We start from the raw sequence: 13396 nt of genomic DNA, 5'->3' as shown, positions 1-13396 counted from the left end.
CCATGTGAAGCAGCCCAGATAGTCACACATACCACAAAGACAGAAGCAAGAGATGTTTTATCATTCAAGCCACACTGGTCCTTTCTGTCATCATTCGTTTTTCTTCATTTTAACAATTGAAATTAAGAAATATATCAATTTAATTGATGGGAATAAAGTTTAGAGTCAGTTAAACACATGTTTTCAGTAGAAAAAAAAAACATAGATTTACAATAGATCTGTGCATCAGTCCTGAAAGTGGGACAGGGGGATTTGGTTTCCAAAGAGGGACTGTCCCACTGCAAGAGAGACAGTTGTGAGCTATCTATGCAGTACACAGCAGAGGCTGCAGCCACAACATCATTCTCAGCCATCAGTGGAAAGGTGAATCCAGGTTGATTATGTGTACCAGAAGTCCTGGAGAAACATGATCAGTTTGATCAGGTGATAGATTAGTAATGCTTTGATTTGCTGGAATCACATCCTGCCTACACAGGAAGTAGAAGCGGCATAAGAAATAAGTACCTTATAAATCTAACACCTCCAATACAATATAAATACGTTGTTTACCTTCTCCTACAGTGAAGTGTACAATATTGTCATCCACATCCAGCCCGTTAGTATTGAAAACTCCAATGGCGGGAGAGAAGCCATTGTGGAAGGCGCAGCCCCTCACATAAGAGTAATTGGAAGATACCTGATAAAGACAGAACATTTTATAATCAACTGTTATAGTCATTTTATAATTTAGGAAAAGGTAAGCTGGGATAAATAATGGGTTCTGTGAATGTATTCTTGTATAACTGATAAAGGAGTACACTTGGTAAATATCATTCAGCTGCTGTAATTTGCTAGTAAGCCTGTTGGAAACCATAGAAACAGAATACAGTACAGTTTGATAGAATAAAACTTAGACATTTCTGTTTGTGTTTTCACTTTCACACATCCTTCCCACCCCTGCAATTTCTCCAGTTTTACACTCATTGCTCAGAGAGGGATCATGACAAGACATAGAGCATTTATATTGCGCTTTTCTCCTGGTGGACACAAAGCGCCAAAGCTGCAGCCACTAGTGCACACTCTATAGACAGTAGTAGTGTTATGGAGTCTTGCCCAAAGCCTACTCATTGAATAGGTGCTGGCTTACTGAATAGGAAGAGCCACAATTTGAACCCTGGTCTCCTGTGTCAGAGGCAAAGCCCTCAACCACTTTGCCTCAACCAGTTCACTACCCAGCCACTAGGCTGGATCATGCACTGTGTGCAACAGCAAAACAAGGAATACATTAATTACTGTATTTTTTGAAATATAAGATACACTTTTTCTCCCCCAAAAGTGGGACTGCGTCTTATAGTCCAAATGCATTGAGTTCCTGACTTGTGAACTCCTACCAATACAAACCTCTAACCCGCTGCAATGTTGGGGACTCCCTGTACTGTGCCCATGCAGAGAGGACACAGGGGGACAAACGGAGGATAAACGGGGACACAAAGGGGCATAGAGGAGGACACAAGGAGGACAGAGGTGGATACATGGGGGACACAGGAAGACACAAGGGTGACAGAGGAGGACTCAGGGAGACACAAGAGGTACACGGGGGCATGAGGTACAAGGGGGCATAATCCACAAGATGCCCCTTCACCATGGGTGCACCAGGTTTAGTATATATTTTTTCCCCTGGTTTTTGCCCTCTAAACCTAGGTGCGTCTTACGGTCAGGAGCGTCTTATAGTCTGAAAAATACGGTATATGTTATGAGGGGGAATAGAGAGTTTATGCAGTCCACACTCGGACCCCGAATTACATGTCCCTCCAAGCTGCTACGACTCGGATGGGGAATAGTATTTAACGCCGCCCCGGAATTTCAGTGGCAGGAGGGTGAGCCTTTATTCGGATCACCCTGTGCCCAAATAACCAGGTGACGGGACCATGCATGCTCATTCTTTGTTATGAGTAGAGGGGAAGGGTGGCTGCATGTGTGACAACAAGGGGGGCATTGAATTTTTAGGAGGGGCATGGTTTGTAGTTACACCCTTGTTTCAAGGACCTGTTCAAATGCATTTAATGTTCAACACTGAAGGCCAAAGTATAGCATGTGAGGATCAGACTATATGTCATACATATGGCAACATGGAACATGTTTCTAGTCACTTACCTCTCCCAGGTTAAGGAAGGACAGTGAGTAGCGGGGGTCTGAGGGGTCCGTGTACCCCAACTGGCCGCTGTGATAGAATTCCACATTCTCTATTCTCGCACTCCCTGCAACATTGAAAGCAATAAGATGAATTCATAATCTGTCAGCTATAATGACGTGTAGCTTTCATATGCAACTGATACAGGAGGAAAGAGAATGTTCCGCACAGTGCTGTATCCAAAATAAATCCACCTTTATTGAATCAAGTATAAAACACACAGCCAGGTTACTAACATGTTTCAGACTCACAATGGTCCTTAATCATAGAACAATGCGCTATACAGCATATATATGCACAATACCACTCCCACCTCATACAAATCCAAGGGGCACACCCCAAGGAAGATGCTATTTATTTCTTAGATTTTTCTCACATATACTGATATTATCAAGTTTCTACTTTTGGTCCATAGTTTGCTAATTATGCTCTTCTTGTCTGGCATTGTGCGGAACCTTCTCTTTTTCCTGTATAGTCTGGGGTGGAGTCGCCTGCTTCCTGCACTGCCTCTAAGACAAAGGTCAAGCGGATTTCACCTCTTACTATCTCGGGTCCAAATCAACAGGTGCCCATATTGAATGTTTCCTGCCAACCCTACCTTAATCTAGAGGAAGTTTATTTAGGCTTAGCAAACTAAGCTTTCATGTTTTTGAGATGTGAGATGAAAAGCAAAAAATAAATATGGTAAAAATGTTACAGTATTTTGTTTTTTTTGTCCCTTCAACGCCCCCAAACGCCCCAACATAGAACATACATTTGGTATGTATATTTCTTTCCTTTTTCACTATGAAAGCTCCCACTAAGAAGAGATTTTTGAAAATGCCACCTTAAAGAGAACCAGAGATGAAGCGCCCTCTTGTATTTTACCTTATAAATCAGTGGGAACATGACAGTAAACGCCTAATCTGCTCTTTGTTTCATTGTTCTCTGTTTAATCTGACTGTTATCACCTCTGATAAGAATCCCCGACTGAGCACTCAGTCCAGCTTTGCTATGGAAAGATTATAACTGAGTCTGTTTTCTCTGGTGTCTTTTCAAGTCCAAGCCTGCCCCCTTGTGGTTCTGCTATAATGACTCAGCTATAACTATTCCCTGCAATGCTCAGTCCAGGATTCTTATCACAGCTGTTAACAGACACTTTTAGCAGTGAGGATGAAACAGAGAGCATGGTAAGTGTTTTCTCTAATGTTCTTACTGATATTTATGGTAAAATACACAAGGGTGCTTCATCTCTGGTTCCCTTTAAGTGGGTGAAAATGACTGAATGGATAACAGGTGACGTGGAAGGAACAGGGCTGAGACAGACACTAGAGCGAAAAGGAAGCAGCATAAGAGGAGGAGCTCAAGCAGAAGCTGTTACAATGGGTAGAATGGAGCATTAGAGGAGGGGCTCGAGCAGAAGCATAATGTGAAACAGACGGGGAAGAATGGGGTATAAGAGCAGGAGCTCAAGCAGAAGCAGGTTCCGTGTGAGTCAGATGGGGAAGAAGTGGCCACAAGTGGAGGAAAAAGAAAAAAATAGGAAAAAGAAAAGAAAAAATTATAGTGCCAATGATAGAGTGAAAATAGAGACAGAACACAGATGTCAAAAATAAGCTAAAGGAACAGAACAAACAACTAAAAATCTGGTGTGGAGACGCCACCCTCTCTGTGCTACAAAAACAGCTCTTCCTGTTTTACTTCCTTAGGAAGTGGGCTGTGTCCCACGAAACACATCATATATTTTGGAGTACACAATTAAAGAATTTTTGATGTTAATCTTGTGTTGAATCTTTAATGAGGAGGTAAGTACTACTTAGGGTACTACCCTATTTTTATCTATTTTGAAATTTTTTTATCCTGATTGGTGCCTCTGTTTCATCGTTTTAACATATATCGAGTCCATCTATGGTGGAGGTGTGTATCCCCATTTTCCTGTCTACAGAAAATGACATCCCCTGAAAGGAAGGGCTTAAAGGACACCTGTCATGAAAATCTTAAAATTTTAAATACATGTACACACATGCAAATAAGAAGTATGTTTCTCCCAGGACAAAATGAGCCATAAATTACTTTTCTCCTATGTTGCTGTCGCTTACAGTAGGTAGTAGAAATCTGACATTACCGACAGGCAGGGCCGGCCCGCTCATGAGGCGGGGTGAAACATTTGCCTCAGGTGGCAGATCTGGGGGGGGCGGCACCCGCCTGTCCATGGACGCTGGGGGCTGCCCGCCGAGCTGGAGGGGTAGCGGGCAGAAAGGGGGTATTGGGCCTAGCGGCCTTGCGGCCCACTGTATTGTAAGTGGACGGCCTTGCAGGAAGTGACGTCAGTGGAGCGCACGATGGAACGCGGAAGAGGTGAGTGATTCCTCCGCCCGTTGCCTCTTCATCATATGCACGCTGGTACTTAACGCTGGAGGAGGAGCGCAGATCGGGGGACCCAGGCGAGGGAGGGGGGGTCCGACCCCCCTCCCCACCGCTAGGCCCAATACCCCCTTTCTGCCAGCTACCCCTCCAGCTCGGTGCCTCCCCCCCCCCACCCACAGCTGGGTGGGGGCGGCGATTTTTTCTAATTTTGCCTCAGGCGGCAAAAAGTCTAGGGCCGGCCCTGCCAACAGGTTTTGAGCTAGTCCATCTATCCATAGGGAGTTCTCAGCATGGCCTTTATTCTTTATAAAGACACTCCCTGAAAAAGATTTATACCAGGATGCTGGCCAGCCTCCCTGCCATTCACTAAGTGCTTTTGAAAATAGAGAAAACCCTGAGAACCCCACATGAGAAGATGGGCTAGTCCAAAACCTGTCAGTAATGTCAGCTTTCTACTACTTACTGTAATTGACAGCAACACAGGAGAAAAGTAGTTTATGGCTCATTTTACGCTGGAAGAAACATACTTCTTATCTGCATATGTTTACATATATTTTAAATTTTAAGACTTTTGCGACAGTAGTCCTCTAAGCTCCACTACTGCCTAAAAAGTGTTTGCCTAATGGTAAACCACACTTCTGAGTATAACACTTTTTCGGCTTGTGAGCGAAATCGCGGCAAAACGCATGTGCGTTTTCCCTATCAAATACATAGCCTGCGAATCGCCTGCATTCCTCACGCAGGCGAACTCTGCAGGCCCTACCGTGCAGAAAAATCCTGCACAGAAAAACGCTGGAAAAAACTGACAAGTGGTAACAGGGCCATCCACTTGTATTGGCTGTGCGAATCCGCATGCAGACAACGCATGCGGATTCGCTCTAGTGGAAACAGGCCCTAAAAAGTTTAGCAAGCACAAAATGATCTACCTATGTACAATTTTAGGAACACACTTGTATATACAGTATGGAAAATGTAGTGGGGTCGAGATCTACCATAAGTCCTTTGCGATCTACCTAATGGTAGATCTACTCCTGCTCTACACTATTACTTTACTCCCTTTAGTTGAAAGTACTACACTATAGTGGGCTCTTGATTCTTCCTTTATATTTGACTGAAAAACTGAGTGGGAAGAGAAGGTGGAGTATGAGTACGCACCTTTATACTGTGGTTACATTTTTTTGTAGACACATGCAGATGCACGTGAGCACCTCAGTGTATGCAGTATTCATGGCAGTACGTGGACAGCCTGAAAGGGTTTCTGCCCAACTTTCTGACTGTTGTAAACCTAAAAACTGTGATCTAAATTTCTAACAGGTCAACAAGGTTTTTTTTTTTTTTTACTTTTTACTATACTCAGTACTCACTGCACTTTATAAAAACAAACATTTTATGGTTTTAAATCCTCACATTTATTAATTAAAAAATGTTTATAATCAAATAATATTTTACATTTTCTAAAACAATGTAGCGAAACACAAAGTACTGTAAAAAAAATAAAGAAATATGACTTCTCATAGACTCGTGATAATAAATGGATTTGTCTAACTTTTTTTTGAAGATGTCTAGGGATGCAGCCTCTCAAACTGATTATGGAAGTGAGCTCTGTAAACTGAGTGAAGAATTCTGGGAATTACCACGTTTGGGTTGCAGAGTGAAGCTTCAACATAGCGGAACATGGTTTAGTCTACATCCCCATCCTGGTTTGATGGCAGAAGCTCTGCTGTGTTGCTAAGTAATTTATCAGATGAAGACACATCAGATGTCACATCGTGCTTACCTGTGTATGCCATGCCATTGGCTGAAAATGTGCTAACCAGGACCCGTGCTCCAAAAGATTCGGTGTACCAGCCCGGGTAATCTTCTCCAATGATCTTGATGTTTCTAGTGAGTAGAGCCACGTCCGCTGCCAGCGTGTAATTCAGGGCGGTGTTGGCTACTGTGAAGGTGTTTGCTGCATGGAAGATGATAGAGAAACCAAGGTGAACAGACACATGGCAAAAAAAAGCAAGTCAGCCTCAAACCTAGGCAGAAAAATAATGAGGCATGGCAGTGACTGCGGTACTCTGCCTAATGCCAGCAAAAAAAGGCTACTCAATGGTACAGAGATAAGTAGTGGGTGAGACCTTCCCAAGCATTTGTGAACTTTATAGCATTTGTTCTTGAATTTGCACAAATAACCTTGGTCATGGGACTTACCTGTGTGGGTGAAGGCGAGGGAGGCATTTAAAGTGAGGTTTCTCTGGTCAGCTGACACAGCAATAATGCTTCTGGTTTCTGTCTGCCAGGCCTTGTAACTGCTGGTGGTGATCAGTATATCTTCTCCGATCTGTTAAATACACAAGTTTCATTGGGGTTATTTCACAAAGCTTATTTTTCACCTTAAAGGCTCGTATACACTCTGTACTACAGGAAACGACGGGTCCGTCAGACCCTCCCACCAGGCGGGTGTTCCAGCGACAGTACAGCACGTGTACAGTCTGTCTGCAGACTGATAAGGCTGTTTCTGAACGATCCGCTCAGAAACAGCCTTATCAGTCTGCCTGACACACACGCTGTACTGTCGCTTGAACGCCTGGGTCTGACGGACCCGTCGTTCCCTGTAGTACAGTGTGTGTACGAGCCTTAAAGGGATACTGTAGGGGGGTCAGGGGAAAATGAGTTGAACTTACCCGGGGCTTCTAACGGTCCCCCGCAGACGTCCTGTGTTGGCGCAGCCACTCACCGATGCTCCGGCCCCGCCTCCAGTTCACTTCTGGAATTTCTGACTTTAAAGTCTGAAAACCACTGCGCCTGCGTTGCCGTGTCCTCGATCCCGCTGATGTCATCAAGAGCGCACAGCGCAGGCCCGGTATGGTCTGTGTCTGCACAGTACACTCCTGGTGACATCAGCGGGAGCGAGGACACGGGCGTGCAGGCGCAGTGGTTTTCTGACTTTAAAGTCAGAAATTCCAGAAGTGAACTGGAGGCGGGGCCGGTGCATCGGTGAGTGGCTGCGCCAACACAGGATGTCTACGGGGGACCATTAGAAGCCCCGGGTAAGTTCAGCTCATTTTCCCCCGACCCCCCTACAGTATTCCTTTAAGGATAGCTAATGCATGAGATAAACAAATAAGGGCCCATATGCAATTAACTTTTTCTCCTGAGTTTTCTCCTAAGAAATCATTTTTCAGCTTCTTTTTGAAATAACTTTTCAGTATTTTGTAATCAAAAAAGTAGAAAAAAAAGTACTATCAAATTTATTTTTAGTATTTTCTTGCTTCTAGTGGCTTGAATGGCATTTTATTGACAAGGGCTCATATGCAATTAACCTTTTCTCCTAGGTGTTATTTTCACAACTCCATATAATGCCTTGTAGTTGTAAACCCACCAGCAAGCAAGAAAATACACAAAATAATTTTGAGGGTACTTTTTCACCTACTTTTTGAAACTTATCCAATGAGGGAGTGCTGAAAAGTTATTTAAAAAGGGAAGATGAACAATGATCTACTAGGAGAACAAGTGAATTGTATATGGGACAAGATATGAAAATATCAGGAGAAAATTGAATTGCATATGAACCAAAAGCAAGTGGAGAGATAAACTGTGAGTTACGTTAGTTAAGAATAGATAAATCATGAGCGAAGTTAGATAAGGAGAGATAAATCATGAAAAAAAGTCATGTAAGGAGGATAAATTGTGAAGTAATAAATAATGGTAGATTACTCAACAGAAAAGCTTTGTGAATCAGCCCATTGTAAGGAAAACCTTCTATTCACATCATGGCCCATATGCAATTCACTTTTTCACCTGAGTTATCTCCAAGGTGATATTTTTAAATTTGTCGATAAAATGCTTTTTAAGCCACCAGAAAGCAAGAAAATACTCAAAATAATTTTGATATCACTTTTTCATTTACATTCCGGTACTTTTTTAATTGAAAAGTGCTGGAAAGTTATTTTAAATAGAAGGTGAAAAATGATCTCCTAGGTGAAAACTCCTAGGTGAATTGCATATGGGCCCATGTATGGCGTATGGCATTCATATTTCTAAACCTCACCAATGATCAGTCCCTCATACCTGCCAGTCCACGGGCTCTGCCACAATGATGTACTGTGATCCTGCTGGTGCCGTCATTCCCAGCTTAGTTTTATACACTAAACGGGGCAGCCCATGGAGGTCCAATTGTCCAAATACACCTAAACAAGGAAAGTGAACTTGTGACATCTGCGTCATATCAAGCTATTGACGAAACTGTTGCTAGGACAGTCAGGTCCACTGGGACTGAAACAGTGCAATAACATACTGTAGCTGTAGCACAATACATACCCAAAACCTTGGATCCTTGATTGGGCCCATTTGGTAATGGTATTTCAGGAGTAGAGTGTCTTCCTCGCAACACAATATGAAGCTCTCCCTGGAATGGGTCGGATTCAGTTCCTGCCATTAAAGTACCACCCTGCATAAAAAAAAATAAATGTCAATCAAACTTTAGCATCTGAAGGCCCATACATTAGTTCGTGCAACCCACCCCTCCAATCCTTGCAGCACAGGTGTCTACACACCGGCCACTGGAAAGGTGTAGAGGTGTGTCTGGTAGGAACAGATGCCCTATATTTTCTCAAGGCCTTATAATGGGCTTTATTAAAGATGTTTTTATGCTTTGTTAAAGACCTGATGAAGGGTTATTCTGACCCGAAACGGACTAGTGTCATTGCCTGAACTACTTTACAAAAGTATCTCCTGGTGCCATTGTCTAAACTGTACGATCTTCTGTGACTTATGGATTTTGTTTCCTTGGAAGATTTTCCCCAATTTTGACAAAAGAAAAGTTTTATCCAGAGTTAAAATTTGATACTGAAGTTTGGATTGAACTATATGTTATGTGGTTCCTAAATTGATTGATCCTCTTAAATACATATGTCACTCAAGATAGCAATCCATGAACAGATGGAAGAAATGTGGTTTAAAGAACCTTAGGATGAAGGGGCAAAATAGGAACAACAGGAGGTACTAAGCGTAATGTTTTTGAGGTGTCCCAATACTCATTAACTTTAGGGACACTGATGAAAACTTCCTCCAATGAGTGTCAGGTGACAGTTCTGACAATGAACCCAATACAGACACGTTATTTAATCAGCCAAGGAGCATGTGCTGTTATATGGAGGAAGAAGAAAGGGTGGATAGATGTCCAAGAAGTTAGAGGCATCCTACAGTGTGGGAGGCAAAAGAAGATAACGCACTTGTTCTTTGTTGGTCGTATAGCATTATGCCTTCCTGGGTCAGATGTACACAATTGTCCTGCATGACTACCTGCATATAGCGTGTAATGTGCTAAAACGCTGTGTCTGATCTTTCAGGATCAAGAACGTGTTTGATCGTTCAGGATTCTCTGGAGTTTCATTCCTTGTAGGAGAGCTTTGGGATTCTCACCTGTATAGAGATATACGTTGCATTGAGGATTGTAGTTTTGAAGCCAGATGTAGATCTTGTCAACGTGCTGCCCGTGAGGTTTCTTAACTCCAAAACACCATAAATAGTCAGTTGCTGCATAGAAGGGAGGTCCACATCTGCTATAACCCACTTGCCTAGAGTAGAAAGAAAGAGGAACACATTCAAGAGACTGAAAGAAGTCGCATCTAAGGTCATAACTGAATTGCTAATATCTCGTGGAACATTTTGTGAACTCTCTTCTGTGCTCATTCAAATAAATTTCAATTATTTTGTAAAACCCACCTGTTTTGGATCTTTTTCAGGATTTGTGTTTCTAATCATTTTATTAAACATTATTTTGACGCATGCTTGGGCCACCAATCATATTTTATGGTCTACTATAAAGATGGCACACTAAAGCTCATAAAGTATCCTCATAACAAGTTGTTGCTGACTAGGCTGGCCCAGCTTTGTTTATAATAATTTTGAGTATATAGCAGTTAAGGCAGCATTGATATTTGTGCTTTTGCAGCTGGAGGGGTTAGGGTTAGGCATGGGTGGGGGTCTGTTAGGGTTGTGGATCATGAGGGGGTTGATTAGGGTTAGGCTAGGTAAGAAAAGGGGGGAGGCAGTTAGTAACAGTTGGGGGGTTGGTTGGGGCTAGGCATTGGTGGGGAGGTAGGTTAGGGTTAGACATTGCCTTTCGTGGAGGTTGGTTAGGGCTTCGCATAGGTAGAGGGAAAGCTCATGTGAGAATAGAGTTAGGTTCAATATTAGTAAAATACTGAGCTGACTGTAAGGGCCCTCTCACACTGACGCAGTGCGGTGATTCATTTTATCGCAGCCTACCGCTAGTGCAATGTAAGTCTATGGAGAAGTTCACATTGCCTGAGATGCGGCGCGCTGCGCCGGAAGTATCCTATCTAATGCGAGCACATACCTACGTTACCTTGCGGCTCATGCAGTGACCTGCGGTAGACCGGAAGTCATATAGGTCTATGGCAACATGCATGTTTTTAAACTAACCTATGCAGTTTTTCATTTTGCGCATGCGCGGAAGTGTATTTTAGCAATATACTTCCGCCCACGTCATCGATTCCTCAACAGGAAGTGAGTGTCACTTCCTGCTTTGCCAGCTGCCCGAAAGCTGTTTTTGCCATTGCAATGCGGCCTGCTGCCAATTCTCAGTGTGAAGTCGCCCTCACTCTTTTGCTAGGTGATTTATCAAGACCAGCACACGTATACTTTACAATACTTTACATTACATGTCTGCTGTTCCTCTTAAGAGTTCCATGATGTCACTTTATAAGATGAAGTTTGTAAACGCTGTTCACCATGTATGGTGCAAACCTCAACCAGGCAGTCAAAACAAGACAAGTTCAACTGTAGAACATAAACAGTTATTTAGGTAAAATGTGATATGTATTACCTGCAGGGATCACAACGTTGGATCCGTCAGTGGGCACGGTGTGATTGTTCTCTGAAGAGGATTGCCAGAAGGAATTGTTAGACCACAAACTGCAGACAAAACAGTGGAGATTGTCACTGGCATGTAACACTCAGGCAATATGAAGTGCTTTTCTGGCCCAGTAGCTGTGTTTTAATCTGGGTTGACCTCCTATCAATGCAGAAGCCCAGCCCAGAAGATGTTACTGTGACTAAATCTAAACATCTTTGTTTACTTATTTAGCCAGCATACAACAGTAGTTGTATGAGTAGTGACCATAGCTCCCAACTGTCCCTTTTTTGGAGGGATAGTCCCTTTTTGGGAGCCCTGTCCCTCTGTCCCTCTTTCCCCCTCATTTGTCCCTCTTTCAGGACTTTGTCCCTCTTTCTATGTAAATATATATATTTCTATACTAAAAATTTGTTTGATTGACTCTAAATGTTATTCCCAACCTTTAAATTGATATATTACTACTTTTAAAATGTTAATATGAAGGAAAATGAACCAGGATAGAAAGGACCAGTGTAGTTTGAATTATAAAACATCATATGTTTCTTATGAAATCTTTATGGTGTGCGTGACTAGAGGCGTGGTGAGGGTGTGACCAGGGGTGTGGCAGGGGCATGGCTAAAGTGTCCCTTTTTCTCATCTCAAAAAGTTGGGAGGTATGGTAGTGACAGCAGTAAAATCATCCTTTGTCTAACCAGTGTTACCCTGTTTCCCCGAAAATAAGCCCTACTTGGTAGTAATGTGCATCACTGTATTAACTGATACTGGGACTACTCACTCATGCAGTGCAGCAGCCACTGGTACCCTACCTCCCAACTTTTTGAGATGAGAGAGAGGGACACTTAAGCCCCGCCCCTGCCACACCCCTGGTCATGCCCCTGCCACACCTCTAGTCATGTATAACATAAAGATTTCATAAGAAAAATATGTTGTTTTATAATTCAAACCACACTAGTCCTTCCTATCCTTTATTAATTTCCCTTCATAATAACATTTTAAAATTAGTAATATAATCAATTTAAAGGATGGGAATAAAGTTTAGAGTCAATCAAACACATTTTTAGTAGATAAATATATACATATTTACCCAGAAAGAGGGACAAAGTCCTGAAAGAGGGACAAAGGAGGAGGAAAGAGGGACAGAGGGACAGTTGGGAGCTATGCTGGTACTGTGACTGGTTTGATACCCACTCATGCAGTGCAAGGGCCACTGGTACTATGTCTGAAATAATACTCACTCATGCAGTGCAGCAGCCACTAGTACTACGCCTGGAATGTTACTCAATCAAGCAGTGCCTGGGGGCAACTAGTACTATGTCTGGAATGATACTCACTCATGATTCGAGCTCACTGGGGTCTTAGTTGGAGGGGGTGGTGGGATGCAGTTCTTGAAGTAGCACTGGTAGACCAACAAATTCACATCAGTGTTTGTCATAGTTGAATCCACAGTTCCTGCTACCGACCGTCTCTGGAGTCTGCGCTTCCCAGATACTGCAAGGATGGATATATTGCAGATAAATAACATAATAATAATTCCAACACTTGTATAGCACTTTTCTCCTGGGGGACTCAAAGCGCTTGAGGGCTGCAGCCTCGAAGGGCGCGCTCCATAGGCAGTAGCAGTGTTAGGGAGTCCTGCCTAAGGACTCCTTCCCGAATAAATACTGGCTTACTGAGCCGAGATTTGATCCCTCCTATGTCAGAGGCGGTGTCCTTAACCAGTTCATTAACCAGCTACTGTGATTTAATATATCACAAACCTATACGTCAACCATCCCAACACTGGTTGCCTATTTCATCTGTTTCTGATTTGTCCAGAAACCGCATGTGCCCAATTTGCTTGATAACGGTACTTTTTATTTTGGCAAATAGAAATAAGTGTCATTCAGATGCCTTATTTACCACAGCAGAAGGGTCTTGCAATGATGAATGCTAATATATGACAAATAGATAAGACCCTTTGTTTACTTAAACATCACGTTCTTAAAGGTACGTACACACGTCCAACTTATTCA

The 13396-nt window shown here is 42.8% G+C and overlaps 1 protein-coding gene across 2 annotated transcripts in view; it reads right to left on the bottom strand.

Moving 5' to 3' along the window:
- Positions 1-13396, bottom strand: part of LOC137519138 (fibrocystin-L-like) — a 249410-nt gene that overhangs the window by 42977 nt on the left and 193037 nt on the right. For both annotated transcript variants that reach the window (XM_068237922.1, XM_068237921.1), the window contains 9 exons: positions 12716-12872; positions 11355-11443; positions 9926-10080; positions 8822-8951; positions 8573-8691; positions 6713-6842; positions 6294-6467; positions 2134-2237; positions 550-676 (listed from right to left, as the gene is read on the bottom strand). In XM_068237922.1, coding sequence (XP_068094023.1) covers positions 550-676; positions 2134-2237; positions 6294-6467; positions 6713-6842; positions 8573-8691; positions 8822-8951; positions 9926-10080; positions 11355-11443; positions 12716-12872 — 1185 coding nt within the window. The remainder of the gene's footprint in view (positions 1-549; positions 677-2133; positions 2238-6293; positions 6468-6712; positions 6843-8572; positions 8692-8821; positions 8952-9925; positions 10081-11354; positions 11444-12715; positions 12873-13396) is intronic.

Source organism: Hyperolius riggenbachi, chromosome 5 (genome assembly GCF_040937935.1).
Source record: "Hyperolius riggenbachi isolate aHypRig1 chromosome 5, aHypRig1.pri, whole genome shotgun sequence".
Taxonomy (NCBI): Eukaryota; Metazoa; Chordata; class Amphibia; order Anura; family Hyperoliidae; genus Hyperolius; species Hyperolius riggenbachi.
This window is presented reverse-complemented; position numbering and strand designations above follow the sequence as displayed.